General features: G+C 57.2%; 1 protein-coding gene across 1 annotated transcript; it reads right to left on the bottom strand.

The window, feature by feature from the left end:
- On the bottom strand, positions 1 to 26691 carry DOK4 (docking protein 4). Its single transcript, XM_077830937.1, has 8 exons — positions 26626 to 26691; positions 11154 to 11261; positions 10380 to 10494; positions 7342 to 7461; positions 6847 to 7036; positions 3978 to 4116; positions 499 to 622; positions 1 to 128 (listed from the first exon to the last, which is right to left on the bottom strand). Exons 1-8 carry the CDS (start codon positions 26689 to 26691, stop codon positions 1 to 3), a joined length of 990 nt encoding a protein of 329 aa, XP_077687063.1.
- Between the last annotated feature and the right edge of the window lie 896 nt (positions 26692 to 27587).

Below are 27587 nucleotides of genomic sequence, written 5' to 3'. Positions count from 1 at the left end.
TCACTGAGAAGCAGACTTGGACTCTTTGCTGTCGCTCTTGCCGCTTTTTGCAGGCTTTGGCTTCAGTAAGATGAACCTGTTCAGGAGGTCTGTGTCCGAGCTGGCCTGGGCTCCGGAGTATACTTCACCTGCGGACAAAGCAGAATTTTGTATTGTTTCCTGGTCCTCATAGTACTGAAAGGTGAAGGAACCGCAATCGTGTCCTTCAGTGCCTCCTGCTGGGACTGGGCTATTAGGGAGCTGCCACAGCCAGTGCTCCTGCAGGAATCTCTACACCACCTCCTGCTGGAAGGGGCTGGGACTGGCGTAGCAGCGAGCTCCTGCACAGCAGCCCACTGGCTTCAGGGACGAGAAGCTGGGATGGGAAGCACAGAAAGTTTCACTAACCCTATACAAAGCCTATGGAGCAGCAAACCAGCCCCTTCAGTAGAGGCGGGTAGAGAAGCTCCTGGATGGAATGATCCCACGGCGCACAGGAGGAATTCTGGAGACACTCACCGGCATAGCTGGAGGACTCGGCAATGTTCTGTGAGCCAGTGATGTGATGCCAATAGGCGCTCCGGGGCAGCATGGTGGTGGGCGTGCAGGGATAGGAGTAGTGCTCTGTGCCCTTGTTCAGCAGCTGGAGCAGAGAGACAGAAAGTGGTGGGGACTATTTTAAACATCAGCCAGGACAATCCAGTTGCTTTCAGCTCCACCAAGTTAAATACAATTATTGTCTGGCCAAAGCGGCATGAGCGGTCAGGCCCGAGAACCCTCTGACAGCAGCCACTGGAGACAGCGGATTCTGACCTCTGTCATGTGATGAGGCATCGTCTTTCGTAACCCCATATGTGGCGGGTGACTGGGATCAGGAAAGATCCACTTCTCCATGTGTCGCCTTTGTCACTTGGGCTCAGAAACCTTGGGCAAAACAATGGAGCGCACAAAGCCCCTTGGATCTCTCAGCGTGGAAGGCAACACGGCCGAGAATTGGAATGAGAGCTGCAGCACTCCCAGATTCTCCTGGGAACAAGTGGCATTGCAAAGAAAGGGGGAAATCCTCCATGGGGCCGGCCCAGGAGCACTGGAGGGCTATAACACGGCCTAGTGGGAGCACATGGCTAGACAAAGTCACGCAGCATCCCTTGGGAAAGGCGCCTTGTCCTTACAAGGAGTGCAGTCAGCCCACTGACCTTCCTGTTACAACGAAACGAAGCCATGGGAATTTGAAGTTTGCAGATGGACTAATTAGAGACTCGGTTACGTCTGCTGTAATGGATAACGAGGTTCAAAGAAGGTTACAGCAAGGAATGGACTATATTTACAGAGGACTGGGGAGACTATTCCAAGAACAAGCAGCGAGAGAACTGAAAAGCAGCTGATTAAAAAGGCAGAGCAAGGCTCCCGTAAGGCAAGGGTTAATTCCGTAGGGCCCATCACCTACTTTACTTCATGAAAGCTGCTAAACCCGGTCAGCCAATCAGGTCCCTCATTTTGGCTAGACTTTCATAGCAGCCGCCTGTTTTTGTGAATGGAGATGAGCCCATGGACTGTACCAATCTCATGGGGGGGGGGGGAAATGGATGGACTGTTTTTCTTATTGAAAAATGAAATATAAACCAACATGCGAGTGCTTTTTAACCTGTTCACAGAGCTTCCTTTTCCTTTCTAGGCTTTTCTGCGGTGCTTGTCACTTCGGTATCTGACAGAGCTGCTCGTGTCTGGTACTAGGAAGTGGTTTTGCTCCCTGGCTGGGTTTTACCTGCGGTTTGTGGAGCTGTGCTGGGTATTAGCCAGTCAGCTCCTAAGAGTTCCCTGTAGTTCCAAACAGAGGAGACAGGGAAGCGGCCCTGGAAAGACGTTTAAGCACTGCGCATCAGGAAAAGAAAACGACAGTCCTCACCGTGGTCCCGAGCCATCGCAGGACATGAATAAAAATGTTAAGCATTTGGTTTCATTTCAGTGACTTCATGCTTAGTGCTTTGCTGGACCAGGGCCTATACTCACCCTCATGTATTTGTGATCTCTAGGTGCACTGATCGTGTGCAGTGATCTACATCAGTAGTTTTCAAATTGTGGGTCGCAGCAGCTCTGGTCAGCACCGCCGACTGGGCCATTAAAAGCCCCGGCAGCGGTGCTGTCCGGCTAAGACAGGCTAGTCCCTGTCTGTTCTGACACCACGCTGTGACTCGGAAGTGGCCAGCAGCAGGTCTGGCTCCTAAGTGGGGGGACCACGGGGCTCCACGGGCTGCCCCCACCTTGAACACTGGCGAGAGCCACGCAACTCCACCTAGGAGCCAGACCTGCTGTTGGCCGCTTCTGGGGTGCAGTGCCAGGACAGGCAGGAAGTCTGCCTTAGTACCCCCGCTGCACCGCAGACCACGAGCTGACCAAGGTAAGCCCGTGCCCCAATCCCCAGCCCTGAGCCCCCCCCAAACGCGGAGCCCCTTCCTGCAGCCAAGCCCCTCATCCCTGGCCCCACCCCAGAGCCTGCACCCCCAGCCCAGAGCCCCTCCTGCACCCCAAGCATCTGCCCCAGCCCTGAGCCCTCCCAACTCAGAGCCCCCTCCTGCACCCCAAAGCCCTCATCCCCAGAGCCTGCACCCCTCCTGCACCCAAACTCCCTGCCCCAGCCCAGAGCTCCCTCCCACACCCTGAACCCTTCATTCCCAGCCCCACCCTGCAGCCCTCACCCCTGCACCCCAACCCTCTGCCCCAGCCCAGAGGCGCCTCCCACACTCCAAACCCCTCATCCGCAGCTCCGTTGGGTCGTGGGAATCAACAATTTTCTTCAGCTGGATCACCAGAACAAAAAGTTTGAAAACCACTGATCTACATAGCACGCACAAGGTAAGGTAATGTTACGGGGGACCCTTCACCTTCTTTATTGTCCAAGCTTTGTGCACTGAATATGTAGCTAGTCACATGATCGACTAACTAATGTATGGGTGCTAGATTAGATTTGAAGTTATAGGTTTAAGGGGTAAAGAGTAAGTAGGACCACACGACAGGGATGTAGGACTGATGAGTGTGTGTATTAAGTATATAAGATAAAGCTTGTAGGCCTTGCAGGACCGCCTTAGGTCTGTAAGAGAGGTGGCTTGGCCATAGAAGCCTCAGGCCTGAAACAGGCTGACAGAACGAGCTGAGCCAGGGAGAATGCTGGAAAGTGTAAGATTACAGGACGAGATGTTCTGGAAAACATGCCACAGTGTACCAGGTGATACGGCAAAAAGCCGGAGAGCAACATTTCAGGGAATTCTGTACAGTAATAACCTCAAGTTGCTATGGTAACTCACTGACATAGATGTTAATGAGAAGAAGGGGAACTAAGTGGGTAGCCTATGAGAAATGGAGCATCCTAAAATTCATGGGGCGTGGAAGTGCAAATAAGGAAAAGGGGGTGAAACTCCTGCATATGCAGGAGTGTAGTAGGCATACAAGAAACTCAGGATAACAGGTGTTGCCTAATCTAAGTGGGCAGAGAAGCCCGTCCAGAAACACCGAACGAGATGGCCACCTGCCTGTTCATCTCACCCATATCGGTGTTTCCGTGCGGAGGAGAGTATGCAATCATGAATGCTGGCTAGCTTAGGGTTTCTCTCTCCTCCCTGGGTGCGTTTCAGTGTTTGTGGCTTTGTACATCTGCTTAATAAAATCCTTGCTAACTTGTCAGCATATTACTTGGGGGTCACCCTTCCTTGTGTGTGCCAAGCGTCTCCAATTCTAGTGATCTTCCCAAGAGTGAGTCTCACCCGGCTAATTCTGACACGATTGTCATTCGGGAGCTCGAACCCTTGGCAAAGGTCACTGTGGGCTGAGATACCACTGTGATACCAAGCCATCCGTGTTATAAAGGCTACAAAGCTGTATATTTTCACTGAACAACGGGCTCTGCTAACACGACTCCCCATCCCATGCCCGGATTTCCTCCCCCATACGCTGCTGTGCTCGGGGAGCCGGTTCACTAAGGGGCCCCAGGCCCAGGTACTCACCCTGACGTTCTTCTCCATCTCCAGCAGGACCCTCTTGTGCTGTTCTGCGATAGCCAGGGTGGCGCTGTGCACCCGCTGGTAAATCTGCTCTCCCTCCTGGGTCTGGAAGGTGTAGAGCCCTTCCCCTGCGTCACACATCCTGCTGAGCGAGAGGATATCAATGTACAGCGTCACCCGGAGGATGGTGTTCTCCCACGGCACACAGACAGGCTGTGCATGCTACCCCCCTGCACACACTGACGAAGAGAAGGCACACCCCATGCACGCTGGCCGCCTCTCACACGCTCCCCCTACACACACACTACTCCTACACCTCACACACGTGCATGCTATGCACACATGCCCCCAGCTTGCACATCCTGTGCATTCACTCGCACACGCCTCCGGCCCCTCACCCCCACTCGCCCCCCTGCAAATGTTATTTAGGCTGCTGCAGCAGTTTCGCTGAAGGGAACTCCGCCAAAAGCAACACCGACTCGGGTTGGTTTAACAAAATGACGTGGCTATGTCCTGGCACGGGGTTATAGTGTAGGCCTTAGCCTACGGGAGCAACACTGGTTTCGCTCTGTGGACCCAAAGGAGCCGGTTTTCTACAGCATCTGAAACGAGTTTCCGTGGGGCAGCCTTTTACGGCACTCTCAGCCAGCAACAGATATCCCTCCGCCTCCTACACCAACAGGACATGCAAGAACCAATAGGCTCCCTGCTTCCAGTGAGAAAACTAGACGCCAGTAATTCAACAGGGAATGAAGTCCTTCCGCACCTTTACAAATAAATAAATCGCCAAACAGATTTCAGTTCAACTTTGGTAAAAATACACGAAAACGGGAAGTGGTCGAAATTATTTTAAAATTTTTGCAGGATTTTTTCTCCCCCTTTTTGCTGTTTTTTTTTCTGGCTCTAATAAAAAGCTACTAAAATGCTCAGTTGTCAAGAGTATTTTTATGGCACCCGTCACCTGGGAATAGCAGTGCCCATAATTACTGACTACTCCATACTAAGCCATCTCCTTGGACTGGCGAGGTTGCTTTTGGCGTTTCACATTGGACAAAAGTTACCAGGTGGGGTGCTGAGAGTCAGATCCTGGTATTTACTCCTCTCTCACCCAGAACATGAAACCGGGAGCGCATCAAGGAGGGATGCGAGAGGCACCACAGTGTGGGAACATCAAAGCCAAGTTTCCATCGGTCAGTTCCCCCCATTGCTCCTCAAGATGGGCAGCTTGAGTCTAGCAGAAGCAGGCTTTGAATGCACAAGACCAGCTTCCCCATCCTAAGCCAGATCAGGTACTGATTCGGCATGTCCGGCTAGAAACACGGTGGGTCTGATTTCCAGAGGGTGTCAGCCTTCCAGCTCTTGTTCAGCTGGGGAAGTAGATGCCTAGCACTAGTGGAAGCCAAGCCTACATTTCCAACGGTAGCTAGTGATTTGGGGTTCCCAGTTTGCGACACCTTAAAGGGACCTGTTTTACAGAGATGCGAGGATCAGCATTTTCTGAAAATCAGGTCCCTCTATGGCAGTGGTCCCCAAACTTTTTACCTCACACCCCCTCTTACTCCTGTCCGCATCCATCTGTCCCTCCCCCCTTCCCCTGGAGCAGGGATGTGGCTCCTACAGGGCAGGATGCGAACAAGGGTAAAGGGGCCAAGGCTGGAGTCTGCAGCCACGGCGGGGAGTGGGACCCTAGGTGCGGGGCTGGGGTCAGGAGCAGAGCTGGGTGGCGCTCCCTCCCCACCTCCCGTGGGGGCTGGCCCAGACCCCAGCTGTGCCCCCCTTAACATTCCTCTGCACCCCCCTAGGAGGACACACCCCACAGTTTGGGGACCTCTGCTTTATGGCTTCTCAGGTTGGCCCTCCCCATAGTCACAGCCCCTTAGCGAGATTCTCGTTCCCCAGGTACCTCTGATCCCTAAAGCCCAGAGAAATCCTGATCTGGTGACCCCCTTTTTAAACTAGTCCTGGTATAACATTGAAGCCAATTTTACCAACTGGCCCACAAAACTCCATTCAGCCGTCAGCCCCCTGTGTGCTCTGGGCTGACGCGATACCACAGCTGATGGGTACTGGTGTAAGTCTCCAAATTAATAATCCGTTCCCTCTCAGTTCCAAGGAATTGGGATCCACCCATGCTAGGGGACTAAGCGAGGTGCCCTGGAATAGCGCGGTCTTATTCACAAAGCGGATGGGATGTTCCCCGAAGAATCACTGCCAGATTCTGCTGCCAAAGAAATAAGCAGCTTTTTTCTTGCAGGTGCCAGTTCAAAGGCTCCAGGGCAGGGCAGACTGGAGAGGACGAGGGTTTTTCTCTCTCTGTAAAAACCATGTGGTGAGTCAGCGGATGGGAAGGTCGAGTATGAAAGGAAAGCTCATGTTTCTTTCCTCTCTAGCAGGTAATTATCTGGAGTCCCTAATATAGTCAGGCCTGGCTGAGGCAAGTCATTTTGCAAACAAAGTTGGCACAAATCTTCAAGGGGGAGGAACGTGGGTGGTCAGGCAACTGCGCTTAGACGTCCAGAGACCCTGGTTCAAATCCTGCCACAAGCTGGAATTGACCAGCGTTCTTGTCACTAGTCCCTAATGCAAAAACCACCCTGCGGGATTCATTCTCCTTCCCGTTCCGGAGAGGCCCACGGCTGGAACCGAGGTGCATCGGCAGAGCAGTGAGAGGGAATCCTAGCCCAGTGCCCGACTCTCACCCTCCCTCACTTCCACAAGCACAATTATTGCTCATATTCACCCAGCGTGTCTCTAGGGAGGTCTCCAGGGGCTTAGGATCCTGGCCTGTCAGAGCTCGCTCCCCGCTCCCCCCATCCGCAGTCAGACCGCATGGCCCCGGCGCAGCGTGCTGAAGGAGAGGGGAGTGTCCTACCGGCCGGCCTCGAAGGTGAACCTGGTGGCATCACGCCCATAGCGGCGCAGCGAGCATAGGGGCCAGGAGATGAGCTTGACCCGGGGGTTGTGCATGTCCCAGAGGTAGATATTTTCGTGGGTGATCTGCAGTTTACACTCCCCGTACACGTCCAGGTTCGGGCAGGGCAGCAGGAACACGTTGAACCGATCTGCGGTGGGAGATGGGCAGCTGAAACCAAGGAAAGCACCATCCCTACACCCCCACCCTCTCAAGGGGAGACGCGCTCAGGCCCCACATCCCATCCCCAAGGGGGGACGTGCTCAGGCCCCCCCATCCCAGTGTGGACCCGCCACATGCAACCCCCACCCCCGAAGTGGGACAAACCCAAGTGCCCTCCCAATGCCCCCTGGTACTCCCAAAGGAAAGGGGAGCCCAGCCCTCTCCGGGTGTTCCCCATCCCGGCTGCCTCCTGTTCCCCCGGGGCAGCGTGCCGGGCACTGCCAGCACTCTCACCTGTCTGCTCACACTGCACCCCGGGAGCCAGGAGGTCGGGCTCCCCCAGGCTGATGTCGTTGAGACGTGCTCCTAGGCACTCGATGGACAGGGTCTTGTACCACTCCTCGGCCTCCAGCTCTGTGGGGAGCCAAGAGCCGCCCGTCAGCCCCTGCCCCCACCGCATCCCTCGGCTCCCCCAGCACAAGCCAGCTGGGGAACGCCACATTACACAGGATCCCCCTGCCCGAACAAAAGACGTGCGCTGTGCTCCCGTTTCCCTGGGCTACGGTCACACCTTGCAGCCTGTGTCCTGCTGGCTGGAGCCACATGGCGGCTGCAGAAATGCACCGCTGGGACTTCCCAGCTTGTAAGGCCCATGTGATCATCCAGTCTGGTCTGTATAACCAGGACCCCTGGACTTCCCTGAATTAATTCCTGGTTGATCTAGAGCATCTGTTAGAAAACCAGCCAATCTTGACGACCCCTGGTGAGCTATTAATTATCCTCCTTGTTAAAATGCGGCACTTTACGTCTGAATTTGTCTAGTTAACTTCCACCCCATCGGGTCTTGTTATACCTTTGTCTGCTAGATCAATGGGCCACCTATTATCAAATCTGTTCACCCTGGAGCACCCCCAACCCAACCCAGGGCTCAAACCAGCACCGTTGAGCCCCATGCTCTAGCCCCATTCATCACAAAAGATCCCAAGTGCCGCAGGATGGGCCAATTCCCGGAGTCCATGCTTAGGAGACTCTTCCTTTGTCCTCACGGGCACTTGGTGCCCAGTGGGCATTTTGCCACAGGAAGGGCTAATAGTTAAGTGAGGGAGTCCGGATTGTGGCCCAGTCCATATGGTAAAGAGATCACTCACCCGCCAGTGAAATGCAGCCACCTCTGGGGTGGAACACAGCAGACATTCCGCACCAGCCGTACTACAGAGCAGTTTTTAGCCAGGGTAGTGGAAAACCCCTCTCCAGTGAAAATCCAGGGGAGATTTTGGGTTGGCAGAAACTACTCCGGTTTGAATTTGATGGCGACCCCAGAGTTAAATTTGACGGTGACCCCTCCTCGTGCAATCTCCAATAACGACAAGTGCTCAGCACCGGGGGCTTTACACCTTATTCCCAACACAGTGCCCCATGGCGAAGGCTACAATTTTTTCACGGACAATTTCAATCAATGTCATGGCAGAGGTCCAGGAAACAAGCCCATGTCACAGAAAGGGGGGGAGCAAGGGGCTGGGGGGAGGGGAAGGGGAGGGCTGGAGAGCGATCCCACCCCACGCTAACTCCGCAGCAGCAGCTCCTGTCCTGTGGGGGGCGCCAGCTCCCTGCTGTGAACGTTGTGACCTGGGCACACAGCACCTCTCGGCCCCCTCCGGAGATGGAGCTGGAGGGCCACATTTGATTGGCGTTGCCACCTAGCGCCTGGGGTCGCCGCCCCACTGGGATTTGGCAGGGGCCACCACCGCAGGGGCCAGGTCGCAACGCCCAGAGGGGAGAGGAGCTGCCCTCGCGGGGCTCACGGACTTCAGTCACAGTCACTCTTACCGGGAACAGCGTGACCTCCCGTGCCAGGGCGTCGGCTCAGCACTGAGTCAGAGGGAAGAGCACCACCTACCCCGTCGCCAGCACCTGGGAGTGTCCCAACCGGCTCCGGCCCAGGCCCAGGCCCAACCCTGCCTTGCCTGGGGGAGCGAAGAGGCTCCCAGCAGCCGCGGTGGAGCTGTAAGCCAGAGAAGGCACAATGCCCCCGAAGGAGCTCTCCCTCCTTCCCCCGGCCAGGCCAGGCCAGGATCTCAAAGCGCTTCACCCACATTGACTAATGAACCTCCACAGTCCCCAGACGAGGGGCGGGCTGATCTCCCTCAAGCCCCCTCATGCACCCCAGCGGGCTGGCTCTCAGTCCTGCAGGCAGCTTCCTAGATTGTGTGGCAGCCTGGAACTCCTGAGCCAGCTTCCCTGGCATTCAGAAGGAAGGGCGTTAATTAACGAAGGAGAATTAATCCTGCAATCAGCACGGTCGCCCCTGGGTTATTTCTGCTGAGCTCCGATTCTGTCCTTATGTTGCCCCCATGTTTTCACTGTGCACCAGATTTTGGATTAGCGGCGTTAGAGAAATCGCCCAGGGGAAGCAGGCGGTTTCGGCAGCTGGCTAGGGACGGTTGGGCCCCCAGAAAGGTGTGGGTGCGGATTAGGTCTGTGGGGTAAACGTATTAGAGGGTATTGTTGCAAAAAATGACCAGTTAACAACGTAGCTATTTAAATGGTCATCTTTAGCCTGTGGAGGTGACTTTGAGCCCCAAAGAGGAGGTGAGGAGATTGCACCCAGCCAGCGGCGAGTTCAGGCTCTCTGCAGACTCAGGCAGACGCCAGCCAGTCAGGAGAAAGAACGAGGAGGACTTGTGGCACCTTAGAGACTAACAAATTTATTTGGGCATAAGCTTTCATGGGCTAAAGCCCACTTCATCGGATGCATGCAGTGGAAAATACAGTAGGAAGATGAGATATATATCAGAGAACCTGAAAAAATATATATCTTCCTACTGTATTTTCCACTGCATGCATCTGATGAAGTGGGTTTAGCCCACGAAAGCTTATGCCCAAATAAATTTGTTAGTCTCTAAAGTGCCACAAGTCCTCCTCGTTCTTTTTGCTGATACAGGCTAACACGGCTGCCACTCTGAAACCAGCCAGTCAGGCACATTTTAAAGCTGACTAAGCAACCACAAGGACTGGGAACGTTGTGTTCATCAGTGAAAGCGGCAATTCTAGACCACATTGCCCTGGCAGTCAAAGGGGCCACGCTGCACAGACAGGGCGACAGGGACTGTGGGCCACATTCTCCAAAGGGCTCCACACCCTTCTGAAAGGGTGAAGTGAGATGGAGTGACCTGTCCATGGTTTCAGAGGGGATCAGAGGCAGAGCTGGGAGTAGAACCCAGGCATTCTGGCTGCCAATCCCAATCTCTAAGCATGCTTCCCCTGGCCTTTCCCCAGCCCGGCAGCTCGCGACCTTGCCAGCTCCAAGCTGAAACCGACAGACGTCCTCCTACCTGAGTCGCAGGTGAAAGTCCTGGCCGATTCGTCGGCGAAGATGATGGCCACGGCCTGCCTCTTGGTCTCTTTCGGCAACCGTGTGATGCACTTCACGTTGCTGATCTCCGTGACCTGCAGAGGGAGACCTTTGTTCCTGAGCGGCCGCCATCTGCATTCTGCACCCCCTCCCTTTTCTGCACCGAGTAATGGGGGTCCCTCAAAGTCTCCCCTCCTCAGCCTGGCTCCTCTTGGTTTCTCCACTGCTCGGCACTAGGTATTCAGGGGGAGCCTCTACCTTCCCCAGGGAGAGCCGCAGGGGCTCTCAGCATGGGGGGGCATAGAAAGCCACGTGAGTACCTGTATTTCAAGGGGAGAGTCCCAAAGCTAACGGAGATCAATTGCAGCAAGAAAACATCTGGCCAGAAAACTGTTCTCTTGAAAAACGCAAGCTGGGGAAGGAGGAGCGCAGCAGCAAAGGTTTGTCAGCTCATCGGGACACAGGCAGGTAAAGGGCCATGACACTTGGATCCTGCATACCAGTGTTCAACAATCACCCTGGGCAAGGAATTCTTCACTGCAACGTACTTTTGGCCAGGCCCCGGAAGAATCACCACGACAAATGGGGAGGGAGCGCTGGCTATGGGGGAGCGCCCAGCTGTTCCGGTCCCACCCAGCAGGAGTCGCTGTGGGGAATGGGGTAGGAGCGCTGGCTGGGGGTGGGAGCTCTGCCTCAGTGATTTATTCAGCTGCGTCAGAGCAAAGGGGCAGCAGATAAGCAGACTCTCTCCAACCTTTGGGCATCCACGCAGGTACACTGACTTCTCGTCCGGATACTTCTCGAGCCGCTGGGGCCCTTTACTGGAGGATTTCCTGAACACCAGCCAGCATCTCCGATAGATCTGCCGGAGAGACACCAACACAGAGGCTGCAGCATGCACCGAGCACCCCTGCAATTGCACAGGGACATCTCGCGGGGGAGCATTTTACCCAGCGATCAAACGCCCCCTGACTGGGGTTTCTGTCACCACCAGCCCACTCACGGCATCCAACATGGAACAAAGTACGCGACACTCAGCACCTCCCTGCCTGGGGAACGGCTACATCCCCGAAGATGGGGCAGCATCGGGTTATGGTTAAGCCTTAAACTTGAGCAATGACCAAACCTCATTTATAGCAAAATCCAGGGAAAACCTCTTGCAGTGAATCCCCCGTTTGCTCCCTACCACAGATCAGTCCAGCTTCTTCGAGGCCAAGGAGAGCCGAAGAGCTGTGCGCGTTATGGCCACGTCTGTGTGAATCTGAACAAGTACACTGGGCTCAGAAACGGCAGGGACTGGGCCCCTAGACAAGACAGTCGGATGGATCAATCACTCCAACGAGAAAGGACCAGACACCACTTTACAGCAGCCTGTGTGATGCAGACTGGACCCTAGACTGCAGGGAACAGCCCTGCAGAGATTTGGGGATGGACCAAGGCAGGAGCAGCAGAAGGTCCCTCCAAGTGGGGGAACCAACAGTGCCCGAACCATGGCCCCACCCCTTCTCCCTGAGGCCCCGCCCTCGCACCACCCCTTCTCCCCAAGACCCCGCCCCCTGCTCACTCCTCTCTGCCCCTACCTCCCATCACTCACCCTTATGGTCGGTAAAAAGTGGGAAGGCCAGGAGAGGGTCACGCACTCGGTTGCTTTCGCAGGCCGAGCTGTACGCCCAGTATGACAGCCACGGCCTGTGATAGGTGCAGGCAGCAGCAGGGGGCGCCAGAGAGGTTTCCCTCCCTGCCGCGTCAAACCGGCGCTCTGTGGGCCTGACGCTCCTCCCGCTCACGCCCGTGGAAATCCGCCTTCTCCCGGTTGCTCACTTTCACCAACATCGCCGCTAACGCCCAGAACGTGCCCCGCAGCTCTGGAGCTGGGCAGATGGAGCGTTCGAAAGTGACCGCGTTACAGACAAAGACAGACAGACAAACCAGCAGGTTGAGCCTCGACTGGATGACGATCTAGGCTGGACTTTAGCAACAGGTTCCCCCGCTCAGAGAGTCCCCTGCAGATAGGTTCGCTCGACAGGGGGTGAGCTCCCTTGAAAGGAGAGTCTGCCCCACATGCTGGCTATGGAAATCACCTACTGTAGACTGGCAGGTCTCAAACTTTAGCAACCCCAGGACCCCGATTTTGATTTACAATTTTTCAGGGACCCCCAAGGTCCTCCGCTCAGCCCTTGCCCCACCTGCTTTCCTGAGGCCCCACCCCTTCCCTGAGGCCCTGCCCCCCACTCACTCCATCCCCCCTCCCTCCGTCCCTCGCTCTCCCCCACCCTCACTTTCACTAGGCCAGGGCAGGGTCTTTGGGTGCAGAAGGGGGTGAGAGGTGCGGGCTCTGGAAGGGAGTTTGGGTGCGGGCTCGGGGCTGGGGCAGGGGTGCGGGAGGGGGTGAGGGGTTCAAGCTCCGGCCGGGTGGCGCTTACTTCAGGCAGCTTCCAAAAGTAACTGGCACATCCTTCTGGCAGCAGCTCCTAGGCGGGGGGGGGGGGGGGGTCTCCACATGCTGCTCCAGCTCGCAGGCACTGCCCCTGCAGCTCCCATTGGCTGCAGTTCCCAGCCAATGGGAGCTGCGGAGTCGGCGCTTGGGGTGGGGGCAGTGCGTGGAGACCCCTGATTGCCCCCTAGAGGCCACAGGGATGTGCTGGCTACTTCCGGGAGCAGCGCGGAGCCAAGGCAGGTAGGAAACCTGCCTTAGCCCCACTGCGCCGCCCCACTTTTCGCATTCAGGAGGCGCTGGGGGGGAGGGGTTGAGGGAAGGAGGGGGAGGAGTTGATCAGGGAGCCTGCAGACCCCAGGGGTTTGCGGACCCCAGTTTGAGAAATGCTGCTGTAGACAGTAGCTAGGGCCTTACCAAATTCATAGTCCATTTTGGTCAATTTCACGGTCAGAGGATTTTAAAAATTGTATAGTTCACGGTTTCAGATACTTAAATCTGAAATGTCACGGTGTTGTAACTGTGGGGGTCCCAACCCAAAGAAGGGCCAAGGGGGGGTCACAAGGCTATTGTAGGGGGAATGGTAGTACCACCCCCACTTCTGTGCTGCCTTCAGAACTGGGCTCTCAGCCAGCAGCGGTGGAGCTCCTTGCAGCCGGGGGAGGTTGCCAGAGATGGGACTGACCCAGCCCCAGGAGTGGCCCCTGCAGGGGAAGAGGAAGTCCTGTCCCTCCCCAGCCCAGCTGGGACTAGTATCTGGAACGCTGCGCACAGTAAAGAGCCCCCAGCCCTGCCCCTCCCCTACACGAGCCAGATTTCACCGGGGAGAACAGATTTCAGGGTCTGTGGCGTGGTTTTCCCAGCCGTGAATTTGATAAGCCCTAATAGAAGCACATGGCCCCCTTTCACCCCATTTGGGAGCCGCCGTGAAACACCTTCTCAGGAAAGATCAGAGCCGCCGGCCCACTGTCATACAGCGTTCATGCAGAAAGACAGGAAGCCCCTCAACCCCAACCCAGAGGCGATCTCTTAAGCTCTAACACCAGCCCCCTCCTTTCCTATCCCTTCTTGGCCTGCAACTGACACTCTGGTACACCGAGAATCTCTCCCCAGCTCAAGGCAGCAGGACTGAGTGGTTACAGCAGGAGTCTGGGAGCCAGGCCATTCCAGGTCCCAGTCCCGACTCAGGTCACTAACTTACTATGTCAACTTCCACTAGTTATTAGAGCCTGACTTTGACGCTTCCATCGATCTCAGCAGGTGCTCAATAGCTTAGAAAATTCAGGTTCCAGAGTAGCAGCCGTGTTAGTCTGTATCCGCAAAAAGAACAGGAGGACTTGGGGCACCTTAGAGACTAACCAATTTGTTTGAGCATAAGCTTTCGTGAACTACATACATCGGATGCATCCGATGAAGTGAGCTGTAGCCCACGGAAGCTTATGCTCAAATAAATTGGTTAGTCTCTAAGGTGCCCCAAGTCCTCCTGCACTTTTTGAAAATTCAGGCTCTTTGGGCCTCAGTTGCCCCATCTTTCAAATGGGGATAGCACCACCCACTTTTGCAAAGCCCTTGAAGATGGAAGGCAGCAGGCTCATTGTTAAGCCACACCCACCCCTAGCATTTCACGTACGGACTGAACCCCGGCTCCGAGACGATTCCCTCGGATTTCATTGCACGGCCCATTACACCACCACCGCTATTGGTTCTGTTCGTGCAGCACCTGGGCACTGTAATGCAATTTGCCTTCTTGGCTCTCTTCTCATTCCAAGGAATCCTGGAACCTTTTTCTTCTCACTCCAGGCTTTCAAACAAGAGAAATCACAGCAGTTGGACGGCAAGGCCCTTGGAGCTGAATTACTGCATAGGTCAGGTCTATAGGCACTCATTGTAGAAGCCAGCAGCCGGGAGGACTTGGTTACTCGCTTGAGTCTACACAGAACAGGGGTATCTGTCTTGCTCCAGGATTCGTAGCTCAGCCTGCCAGAGTCATCAGCGAGAGGACACTGTACCAAGGGCCTGACCCAAAGCTGGACTCAAAGAGGTTTGGATCCAGGCCCCAAAACCCCAGCCTGGCCACGAGGTGGGGTAATGCTGGGCACAGCCCAGGGAAGGGAGAGTGGGCAGCGCTGGGGCAGCAGCTGGGTAGGGTCAAGATGGCATGGTACTCCCGGCTTGGTTAGGGAGAGATCAAGGAGGTGATTGTCAGGCTGGTCTGGCAGGAGGTTGTGGCTGGGAACAGAACAGAAAGCAGAGGCAGCGCCAGCCAACTGATGCCCGGATGGAGGATGGCATGGCGGTGGTGCAAGGTGTAACAAAGCCACAGCAACCTCGAACCCGCCCCGTGTCACTCTCCTGCCCCCCACGAGGTTCTGCTAAGCGGCTGTGGGTGAAGAGAGGGCAGAACGAACTCCAGGAGGATCTCCACTAGCTGTTAGCAGTACGTGGCCTATGAGACAGAGGAGCAGTTCTGGTCCATCCAGCAGGGGGCAGTGGTGCACACGCTCCACAGCACAAAGCCTAGGCAGCTCCAGCCAGGGGGTTCCCAGGCCAGCATGCCGAGGCACCAAGCAATGGCAAGGTAAGGACAGGATGGGCATTGCTCGGCCGCACCCCCTCCTGGCATCCCGGATGCCAAGTGAGCCCACGCCCCTTTTTTTCCCCATTTGCTCACACCGCATGCAGAGTCTCCTGCCTACGCTCTCCCGCAGCGTCCCCCTCCCGCAACCTCCTCTCATCTCTGCAGCCCCACTGGATCACCCCCTTCGTCTCCCTGCCGCCCCTTGTGAGCGTGCTGGGCTGCCAATCCTCAGGGCAATTGATCCATTTGCACCTGCAGCCAGGGCAGCCCTTTACCAGTCCCAGTGCATGGCCCTGACCTGATAAAGCATCGTGTGCCCCAAGCACCGCGGCCCAGCCCAGGAGCCGCACCCCAGGGTCACACCCAGGGTCCATCTCACCCCAAACCCACCAGAGCTGAAAGGCCGAGCAAGGTGGGGACAGCTCGGCAGGCGACAGGCCCCCACTGCGTTGCAGACACTGTTGTTCCCGGCCCTGCCTGTCACCCACAAACCGGAAACCCCCCCCCGATGCCTCGCTCCGATCCTGGGGCTGCTGCCTGGCCAGCCCTGGGGGAAGTGGGTGCAGAGCAGCCCGCTCCTGTTCCAGGCGCTCTGGATGAACACAGCGAGACACAGGGTCAGGCTTCTTGAGCGCGGGTCCCAGGCCAGGGCTGCGGCAGGGTACACACACGCACAGCAAGAATGAGGGCCAAGCGCCAGCCCCGCACTGCAAAGGGCAGAGCCAGCAGCTGGCACATGGCACTCAGTGTTTGCAAAGTAACCACTGCGCCAGCGAGGAATCGCCCTGCACAGCGCCCAGAGGAAGGACCTGGCGTCAGTGCGCCGGGAACCACCACTTTATAGCTCCACAGCACCGTCTGTCGGGCCAGGCCCAGTGCCCTTTACCAGCTAGGAGCCGGAGGCTGCTCTCCCGGACCCAGCTTACACCCCTGTGCATAACCACCCCGACCCCTACGGAGTTACTCCTAACTTACACCCCGGCGCGTAACCGCCCTGGCCCCTACAGAGTTACTCCTGATTTGCACCGTGGTGTGTAACTGGCCTGGCCCCTACAGACTTACTCCCGACTCACACCCCGGCACGTAACCGCCCTGGCCTTACGTAGTTACTCCCGACTTACACCCTGGCACGTAACCGCCCCGGCCCTTACGGACTTACTCCTGACTCACACCCCAGCATGTAACCGCCCCGGCCCCTATGGAGTTACTCCAGACTTACACCTCGGTGTGTAACTGCCCTGGCCCCTATGGAGTTACTCCTGATTTGCACCATGGTGTGTAACTGCCCTGGCCCCTCTGCAGTTACTCCCGATTTAAAATCGGAACCAGGCCCAAAATCCACAAGGGTCACTTCAAGAGCCACTTTAAACATCCTGAACTCTCGATTTACACCAGCTGAGGATCTGGCCCAGCAGCTGTTCAATGGCTCAGAGCAATGCTGCACTGCAGTTCAGGACGGGAAGGGAAACAGGACCAGGAGCCCACTTCTCCACCCCCCTCCCCTGACGCCGTCATGGCAGGTCGCGCGGGTGCAAACCACCCCCAGTCAGGCTGCAGGGCCGGGGGGACTGGAAAGCCTGACGCCTGCAGCCCTGGGAGGCTGCTTAAGCAGAGGGATGGCACAGAAACCAAAGCAGCCACCACCGCTCACGGTGCTCGTATAAACGCGGGGGACATTCCAAAATATTTATCGGCTCGTTAAACCAGAGGGCCTGCACCGCGGCCAGCCCAGAGTTTACACGGGCCCCGGGACTCCTGGAGCTGGCAGTGGAGGCTGATGGCGGCTGGCAGAGGTGCCAACTCAACCATAAGCTGCCTGGGAACACCCCTGTTAAAATTCAGCCACCAAACCGGGCTGCGGGTGGGGCAGGTTTCCGTGCCTTCAGCGGAGTGGTTCCCCTGGGCAGTACCACGTCCTCCCGCCAGGAAGGGCTCAGCCCTGGGACCCCCTTCCCCCCCCAGAAGCTGCTGATGGTTTTCATCCTTGCAGTGGATTAAATTACACTTTTGCTGAAGTGGGAGGGGAAGGCAGGAGAGGAAGTATTTAAAATTCCCAGGAAGGCTCTCCCACACGTCCCTCCTCACCCTGTTCCAAAAGACAACAGTAAGGAATCCCTCGGCACTTCCCAAAGGAGGCAGGATCAGCGCCCCCCATTTTACAGATGGGGAAACTGAGGCAAGGGGAGGCAAAGCAACTTGCCTGAGGTCCCCGAATAGAACCCAGCTCATCCAAGCCCCACGCAGCTCGTGTTTTAGCCCGGACCATAAACCCACTTAAAATCCCGGCACCACAGCACTGAACCAGCCCACAGTAGCGTGCCCCAGCCGTCTCCAACAGGGCGACAGGGCAAAGCTCATCCCTTGCTGTGCCCCACGGGTCCCTCCCAAAGCGCCGCAGCCAACGTCCGGAGCAGCCGGCCAACGGAAAGCTGACAGCAGGCTGGCACGGGAGGATGGGGCAGGGAGCGCCAGGCTCGGCACCAGCTCAGCAGCGAAAGGGTTAACGCCAGGGGCACTTCGAAGGGGCTTTCCCAGCCCATTGAGAGGAACGGGCAAGGCTCCCTTGTTCCCAGCTGCCACCCGTGAGGGTTTCTCTCCCCGCCGTCAGCCAGCACCCCCACCCCGCCACAGCAGATCTCAACGCGCGGAACGACCATGAGGGACACCAGCGAGGAGACATCATTAGCCTCAGCTCACAGAGGGGAAACTGAGCCACAGCAAGGGGCAGAGACGCACGCCAGGAGCCGAGAACAGAACCCAGGAGTCCTGGGCCACAAAGGTTGGCGGGATTTATGACACATTCTCTACGACGCACAAGGAGGAGGGAGATCCTCGCCATGCCCACGAACGCCTGTTGTCTCAGCTTGGAACGGACATTCCTCCGCCCCGCTATTGTTGTTCTCCCATCGCGCTGCACCCTCGCCCGCTTCCCGCTGGGCAGAACCGCGCGCAGCAGCCAAGCCGGGCTCTAACCGGCCACGGCAGCTCAGAGCCGCCTGCTCCACCTTTCTGCTGCAGCCGGACACGGCGCACCTCGAGGCGATTCCAGTCCCAAGTCTTCACTTCCTGGCCTGCACCGTTGTGGGGTGATCAGCGATCTCAGCCTGGGACCAAGGAATCAGCAACGCCCAAGCCGTGGGCCCTGCTCTGACCCGCCCGTGCCTCAGTTTCCCTGGGAGATAACAGCACTTGGCGGGGAGGGGGGATTTAACTCATTAGTGTCTGTCGAGCACTCTGGGCAGGAGGTGCTAGAGAAGGGCCTGGCTACAACAGGAATCCAGTTAGTCCAGATGCCAGGGACCGGGGGTGACTGACGGGCTATCGTGGTCTGGCTCCTCTCTCGGGGGGATGGGGGAAGAATAAACGGGCAGCAGGTACCTCCCCGCCTGCACCAGCATCTGCCCGATCCCTGCAGAGTCCCACGATTCGCCTCGAGGCGAAACCTGGATCTGGGGACAGCAGAGGCCGGCTGGGTTTTACAGCTTCTCCTGCTCCCCCCACCCCCACCCCCGCTTCCCTGGGGTGCTCAAGGCCCCTCCGGTCACTCTGCCAGCGTTAATTGCAGCGCAATCTCACTTAATTAGTGGCAGCCGGAGCAGCGGCCATGTCTGCCTGACTGGCGTATTCCCCTGGGCACTCGCACACACCTGCCCCCTCTGCCACGCACAGGCCCTTCGCTGCTTTACCCCTCAGGCCCCAGAAGCCCCCCACCCCGGTCCTTTCCCTGCAGCAGTTCGACCCCCACTCCCTCCTTCCAGGCAGTTTTATTCTGGGGGGAGCTGCCCCCTTCCCACCCCGCCCCCCGCCTTCTCCTCTCCCTGACAGCCCTCCGCATCACATCCCTCCCAGCTATTCACCTTCCCTTTCCTGCCCGCCCCCCTTCTTTGTTCTCTGTAATTAGCATGAAATTAACCAGTTCGCTCTCCGCTCAGAACTGGCCCTTCTCTGCTCTACTGCCATTGATGTCTGCTGCTGAGCCAGGAGGTCTGTCTGTCCGCTCACTGAGCTATTGCCTCTAATCCCAGAGATTGCACACTGGCCCCATTGCCTGCTCTCAGCACCGCTGCTGGGCCAAAGCCAGGCCAGACCGCGGCGAGCTTCCCCCACCGCAGTGCCCAGCCGGAGCCAGTCCAGACCGCGGCGAGCTTCCCCCCCACCGCAGTGCCCAGCCGGAGCCAGTCCAGACTGCGGCGAGCTTCCCCCCCACCGCAGTGCCCAGCCGGAGCCAGTCCAGACTGCGGCGAGCTTCCCCCCCACCGCAGTGCCCAGCCAGAGCCAGTCCAGACTGCGGCGAGCTTCCCCCCCACCGCAGTGCCCAGCCGGAGCCAGTCCAGACTGCGGCGAGCTTCCTGCCCCCAGCAGAGCCCAGCCGGAGCCAGGCCAGACTGCGGCGAGCTTCCCCCCCACCACAGTGCCCAGCCGGAGCCAGGCCAGACTGCGGCGAGCTTCCCCCCCACACAGTGCCCAGCCAGAGCCAGGCCAGACTGCGGCGAGCTTCCCCGCCACCGCAGTGCCCAGCCAGAGCCAGGCCAGACTGCGGCGAGCTTCCCCCCAGCAGTGCCCAGTGAGAGCCAGGCCAGACTGCAGTGAGCTTCCTCCCAGCAGTGCCCCAGGCCAGACTGTGGTGACCACATCTCCTCATGAGTTTGATTTCATATAACTAGACTTGCTCTGCACCCTGTGTGGGAGGGAGCATGGTGAGCAACCCCTGCATTTGAAGGGTGAAACCCCTGTGCGAAATGACCAGGTTTCTGGACAGCTCAGATGCAGGGAGCCAGAGTGCTGTAGCTTTGCAGACATATAACAAGCCCCCTGGGAGCACAGCGGCTATTTGGCACATAGCACTTCCTCCCAGCCCGGTCCGCCTCCGGCGAATCTCCGGCTGCTTCTAAGAAAACATCTTTACTGAGCTGTCTGGGAGAATTAGCCCCTGATGCAGATTTCAGAGCCCGTGACGCGCACGGCCAGTGAGGCGCCGATAGCCAATTTGCAGAGGGGGCTGGTCCAGGGAACGAGCACTTCCCGCTCCCCCAGCCCTCCCAGTCCCGCAGCCCTCTGCACACAAAGCTCCGGCTTACAGGATCCAGGCCTGATTGTTTCTTGCCTCCAAGGTGGGTGTGTCCCTCACACGCCTCTGTCTGGGGGATGTCTGCAGCACCCGGGGAACTGGAGAAGTACCAACCCCTGACAGGAACAGAAGCTCCTTTCAGGTGGTCCCCCCTAAGCAGCAGATGGGCCTGGCTCAGTGTCAGCAATGGGCTACAGCCCACTCACGTTGAGGCTCCAGAGAAGACAGCGATACCAGAGGCTTCTGGGAGTGGGCTGCTAGTCTAGGTCTGGACACCGCTGGCCCCAGCCCGGCCGTAGCTGAGCGCTTCACAGACACCAATCAATGTGCCCATTTTACAGACGGGGAACCAAGGCCCCGATTCGGTGACAGAGCAAGGAACTGGATCCCACATGTCCCGTGCTGGTCATTTTCCCTGGCCCTGGCTGGAGTCAACCGCATTGTCCTGCCATATCCAACAGGCAGAAAAATAAACCATCAGGAGCAAACTAAAATGAAGGCTCCACAGGAGAGAGCACAGTGTGCGCGTCACGCCACGGCTGCCTCCCAGTCAGCGCACGGAGGAATTTAAAGGGGCAGAACTCGGAAGACAAAGGCCCTGCAGGTGCCTGTGACAGAGGCCCATTGGTGGTTGGCTACTTTGCGTCAGCAACTCTTGTCAGGCCGGGCAACACCTAACACGCTGCGGTCGTGATATATACCCCAAGGGCGGCATGTCATAGATCGTTGGAAAACTAATAACTCACTGATCATTAATATTCTCGCACGACGTCCGTAGGGTAAACCCACAAAGGCCTTTAGAGATACATGCTGCAAAGATGTCCGTAAAATGTATTTGGCCCCCACCACGCCTGTTGCAGACAAGGGGACATGTTCCACCTGCTTGAAAGTGTCTCTGATGTAAAGTAGGCAACATGTGACCAGAGACAAGGAAGGTGCATTTACATAAAAGGTGAAGAAAGCCATCAGCCTGGCGAGGAGGGGAGACAGCCTCAGCTATAAAGACAGGGGCTATGAACCTCAAATGAGAAGCAATTCATTGTGCACTATGTTACTGTGTTACAGCAGTGTATGGAGTGAGGTCTTTTATACAAGCCTGTGCCACACAGCTGATTAACATCATTGTAAAATGCACTGACACTGTAGGAGGATTTCTGGATGCTCACTGACACACTGTGCTTTAAAGTCTGCGACCAAACAAAAGGAGAAACAGGTTCTCTCCCAGACAGGAGGGGAGGCCGCTGTCTACCTGTCTCCAATGTCAATTAAGCAGTGTGGAATCAAAACAATGGAAGTCCCTTTGCATACGAATCAGCAGGAGGATGGGATGTCCACAAGAAAAGAAGAGCAGCAGGAAGGCTGAAGAATGAACTTTGGGGTGATATAAGGGGCACAAAAAGACAAAGGGGGCATCCATCACTTGGGGGATTCCACGGGCCAGAGCTCTTGAAATCACAGAGCGTTGGCTCTTTTGCCCAAAGAGGCTGATGTCTCGGGGAGCTGAGTGTAGGTGAGAAACCTGCTCACCAAAGATGGTCTCTTTCTGAAACTACGTTGTGTCTTAGAAGTGTATTTTCACTTAGAATCATAGACTTTAAGGTCAGAAGGGACCATTATAATCATCTAGTCTGACCTCCTGCACAATGCAGGCCACAGAATCTCACCCACCACTCCTGTAACAAACCCCTGACCTATGTCTGAGCTATTGAAGTCCTCAACTCATGGTTTAAAGACTTCAAGCTGCAGAGAATCCTCCAGCAAGTGACCCGTGCCCCACGCTGCAGAGGAAGGCAAAAAAACCCCCAGGGCCTCTGCCAATCTGCCCTGGAGGAAAATTCCTTCCCGAACCCAAATATGGCCATCAGCTGAACCCTGAGCAGGTGGGCAAGACTCACCAGCCAGACACCCAGGAAAGAATTCTCTGTAGTAACTCAGATCCCACCCCATCTAACATCCCATTATAGGCCATTGGGCATATTTACCGCTAATAGTCAAAGATCAATTCATTGCCAAGATTAGGCTAGACTTCTGTTTGCTTGTAACCCCCATCTACCTTTATTCCTTATACTTGGCATCACTTAATCCTCTCTCTGTTGGATTAAATAAACTTGTTTTACTTTTGATCCAAACCAACCCAGCGCTGGGATTGGACTGAGGGTGTATGTCAAAGCCCAGTTACATTAACGAACTGCAGTGTATTGACTCTGCAAAGACGCAACGAACTTACCAACGTCTGTGAGTGTCCCAGGAGAGGGCTGGACATGACCCAAGCAGGCGGACTGGGGTAAGTCTAGGGCCAGGGGCAGGGTGTTGGAGTCACTCTGCAAACAGTAACCGGGCAGTGGAAGCCAGGCTGTGACCCACATGCTGGCAGCCGGGATCCGGGCTGTGAGCCAGAGCAGCAGAGCACTAGAGGCCCCCAGAACTGCAGGGCAGGTGAGGACAGAACCCCCCGCTGGTCTGGGTTGAACCCCAAAACATCACAGTGTCGTTAATGGGCTATGCACTGTGCACGACCCCACAAGAGAGACAGCCCCTGCCCTGAGGAGCTCACAATGTAACGGGACAGATAATGCCCACCAGGAGAGCCAGCGGGTAATGCAGGCCCAGGGCCGCATTGTGTCCTTAGGAGGAGGAGGCACCAGGCGTTAAGAGAGCGCCGCAGACGCTCGGCTCTGCCCATCAGCACCCCCACCCAGGCTGGGCCCAGTCCCGCAGAGGGCAGCACTCGCGCCAAACAGCCCTAGCACGAGGGGCAGTGCAAGGGCAGGGGACGTATCCCTGCCACACGCATGGCCAGCCGCACAGGCCTGGGGGACACTCCCCCCTCTCCCAGGCTGGCCCCGGGCCTACCCCTCAGAACCGCGCTCTCTCCAGCGCCCGATGCCGGTGGCAGGACTTGGCCGACGCTCGCCGTGCCCCTTAAAGGAGGGCTTGGAATGAGGCGAGTGGAGCCTGGCACACAGGGACGGGGCACCAGGAGCAGGAACGACGGGAAGGAGGCTGAGGCTGCACCGGCCTGGAAGACAGTCAGATGCTCTCCCTCCATCCAGCAGCGCAGCTCCAGAGGCGGGGGCAACGTTAGCCGCGCTTGGCCTCCCTGCTCAGACGCATGGCGTCCTCGCAGCTGGGTCTCGCCATCTCGGCTGCCCCCCGGCTCCCTCCCCTGAAGCTGCACCAAACGCTGGAGCAGTGGGGAGAGAATTGCCGACAGCCCCTGGCGTACACAAGGCCCCTGTCAGAGCCCAAGCGTGCAGGGAAAGCTCCAGGAGCGGCCACGGGTTTCGGACCCACCCGGATGCCTCAAGCAGCCGCTTTGGGAAAATGTTGGCCTGTCCCCCTCCCCCCAGTTCTGGGGCTCCACCTCCCCAGCTGCACAAGGGGGCTAGAGACACCCATCTCAGAGGCGAGGCCGAATCCCTGATGTCGGCGAAGGGCAGGGGAATGGCGCTACAAAAGCACTAAGCCACGCCCGAGGGAGGCCCGGCAGTTCGGGGTAGATTCTCGGCCGGCCACGTGAGCAGTCCAGCATCCATTCCTGCCAGAGCAGCTTCCCCGGATACTCAAAGCGGACAGTGAACTGGGCCATAACCCGCAGATTCCTGGGTTCGACCCCTGGAGCTGCCTCCCAGCCCGACCTGGGCTGTGTGCTCTTTTCTCTCACTTTACCACGCCCAGTACAGGCACAGATCTGCCACATGCACCCGGGCGGCTCGGGCCTGGTAGCTTGGCAGAGGGCTGCACCCACTCGGTGCAAGGCCCCAGAAATGGTCAGCAGGGCACGGCGGAGACCCGGCTGGCGCAGGGCCCTGGGGACGACAAACAAGGCCTTTCACCATTAGGTCGCCAGTTCAAATCGGCCCCAAGTCCTTAGTGAGCGACTGGCCTAGGAGACTTAGAGGGTTTGCCACAGGCCATGTTGCAACCAGCCGCCTTGTCAGCAGTAAATGCCAGGGCGCGTGGGGAGGTTAAACTCCTCTCTCACCCCGTACGGCAGGGTGCAGAAGCTGCTCCTTTCCTGTGGACACAGGCTGCTGCCTGCCAGCCAAGACCCCCAGGCAGTCCCGCTGGAGGGCTGGAGCTCCGGATCGTGCATGGGGCCACGAGCACAGATGGGGTAACAACCTGCACCCGATGGCTGGGCCCAGGGTTTGCTGCAGTGTGGAGGCTTGGGGAACATCAGAAGGCTTGACAGGCTCCCCACAGCCCCCGTGCCCCATGTGCGGGACCCAGGGCAGCTGGGGCCGGGATGAAGAATGTGCACAGACGGCAGCTGCAGGCAGGTTGGCTGGGTGACATTATCTGGGGGTGATTTAGTGCTGATGGAGCTGGCCCGAGCCCAGGCGCTGGGCACCCCCTGCCCTCAAACAGCTCAGCCAGGCCCAGCTGCCACCCACCAGAGTGGAGATGTGGGTGCCCTGCTATTCCAGCCCTGCCAGTGCCCCGAAATCCCAACCCACCACTCCCCTTTCCATTCCAGTGCTTGGCCCCAAACACCCAGCTCTGCTGATGCCCCTCAATCCTGACCCACAGCCCCCCGCCCCATGCTATTGCAACCCTGGTCCCCCATACCAGAGTCTGTCCATCCTGCCCTGCCCCCGCATGCTGCCCCAGACCCGACTCCATCCCAAGCAGAGATGCCACTCATGGCCAAATAACCCGTGTGATGGTTTATTTCACATCCAGACTGAGATCTCCCATTGGCCCCTGCCACGAACCAGGGTTTGACCTCCTCTTGCCGGGGAGGAAAGGCCCGTGCGCCGCCCCACAGCTCCACGCATCGCTTCCGCGCCAGGCTGGGGGTTTCTTTGTCTCAGCAATTGCAGTTTGGCCCCTTTAAGAACGGATCCTAGTACAGAGCCCTCTCCATTGAAATGCGAAGCACACCGGCTCTCCACCAACTCTGCTTAAAATATGGGTCAAGCCAACCAGCTTGGGAGCCCCGGTCACGTGGGATCACCTGCATCTCGCGTGACAGGCTGGCAGGTGAAAAAATGAACTGCTCTTTGGGGGAGGGGCAGGGTGGAGCAAGAACTTGAACCTCCTCTACCAGCAGCTGCCCCTGCCACCCCCGCTCCTCCCTCGGGCAGCCTCTGCCCGCCGCTGTTACTCCCGTAAGCAGAGGGGCCCAAAGTCCCTGACCAACGACCCCAGTTCTCTCACTAAGGACCGAATCCTTGGAAATCGCCTCCAGGCCCCATTGCAATCTATGGGAGCGGAGCACGGCCAGCTTTGGGCCCCAAATCAGTGACCTGCTAACACATCCCAGCCCCCGCTCCCATCCCCCTACAGAGGGGTACAGCACCATGTACGCCTCCCCCCCGACTTCCACCCACCCACTCCTCCGGCTGCACAACCCACCTCCCCGGTGATGCACAGGCGAGGGACCCAACGGGAGATTTAACTATTCCCTAGCCAGTGCTCACGTCATGCGCAAATACAGCCAGCGGCATGGAAGGGGCCCGGGGCGACAGGGTGTAAGGATCTAGCTGGATTTGGCCGCTAGGCCTGCCTCGTGGCTTTAAATCTGCCCCTGCCCGCACCGGGCCGCAGCCTGCCCTGTCCGGACAGCACGAGCACAAACCACAGTGCCAGATTCCCACTGAATTACACAGAAAGCAACAAGTGCAAACCCATCTTCTCTCCTCTCTCCCCTTAGCCTATCAATTACCCATGCGGTCAGATGCTTTTCTCAAAAAAATTATCTACGCACAGCTTGTCTCCTGGGCTGATCCCAATTCAGCAGAGTTTGTCTCTCGGAGGGAGATTGCTGCAGCTGAATTCAAAGGACAATCCCCCTCCCTCCTCCCCGACTTTTCCGTGGAAATGCCACAGCTGCAACTTTACCCGTCCCCAGAATGACCAGTGACAGCGGCCAGCGCAGCCGCGTACAGCCCCCTACGCACGGCACAGGAGTCCTGGGTGCTCAGAGCCAGCCGCGGTCGGGAAGGATGCTTGGGCATAACCCAGAGACAGGATCTCGAGCGAGGATGCTCTCAACACAAAAGAGGGATGGGGGGGTGGGGGAGGGCGTTCTGCATTTTGCAGCTGCCCTGGTGTTTCAAAAGCGGGGTTGGGGGGAGGACCTTCAAAGCTAACGGTAACGAATCATGCATCACAATCCCCGCGACCACCTCCCCACTTACCCCTAATTTCCTGCTCTTCATTTTCACGTAGCCCTGTTTGACGATGTCGTTAAAATTCGTAGCCATGGCGTAGCCCTCTGCAGCCGGGATCCACTCCCAAGGAGCTCCAGGCTTTTCCCTCGTCCGCTTTCCTTCCGTCTGTCTTTCCCACCCCCCCTCGCTCCTCCTTCTGCGTTCACCTGTTTTCAGATCCTCCCCGGGGTCTGGGTCGGGGTCCTCCTCAGCATTGTTCTAGCAGCCCTCATGCTCTCCTCCTTCCCGGCACTGGCTGTAAAATAAAAATGACAGATAGATTAGAGATAGTGACATCTTCCCCTTGGTTCCCCCCCCCCGGCCTGCCCACTTTTCTTTTTCTGGCTGAACCATTCGGGAAAAACCAAGGTGCATCATACAGAAGAGGAGAAATGGAACAGTCCAGTGGTTAACCCCTCAATTCTTTCTCGAGATGCACAAGGAACAACTTTCTCCATGCCTGTGAATCTGCTGCAGCTCCAAGAGGGGAACCAAGTCAGGTGTGCGGGGATGAGACTTCACATCAGGGATGTAACCGGGGCTGCAGCAGGCCCTGGAGAAATCATCACCGATGAAGGCTCTCCAGAGCTTTAATGCACTACAGAGGCAAATCAAAGCAGGAGGCTTGAGCTACTAAATAATGACATCATCTCACAGATCTACAGCCCTTTTCGTCTCCAACAATCCCAAAACACTCCAACCAACTGAAGAAGCCAACTGTACCGCAGATCAATCCATCTACCACTGACCCCGGGAGCCAGGAAAGTGATGGCAGAGATGGCACACGTTACGTAGTGACCTAGCAGCCAATCAAGCCTGGACGCTTCTGACAAACAGGGGATCAAGCCCCCAAAACAGTGAGTCGCTTGCTCCTCTCTGACGGATCTTTTTTTTTTTAAAATATACCTGCACACCACTTGTATACCTTTTCATGCATCAAAATGCAGCCA

The sequence above is a fragment of the Eretmochelys imbricata genome, chromosome 12 (assembly GCF_965152235.1).
Source record: "Eretmochelys imbricata isolate rEreImb1 chromosome 12, rEreImb1.hap1, whole genome shotgun sequence".
Taxonomy (NCBI): domain Eukaryota; kingdom Metazoa; phylum Chordata; order Testudines; family Cheloniidae; genus Eretmochelys; species Eretmochelys imbricata.
Note: the sequence above shows the minus strand (reverse complement) of the source record. Positions and strands in the feature narration are given on the sequence as shown.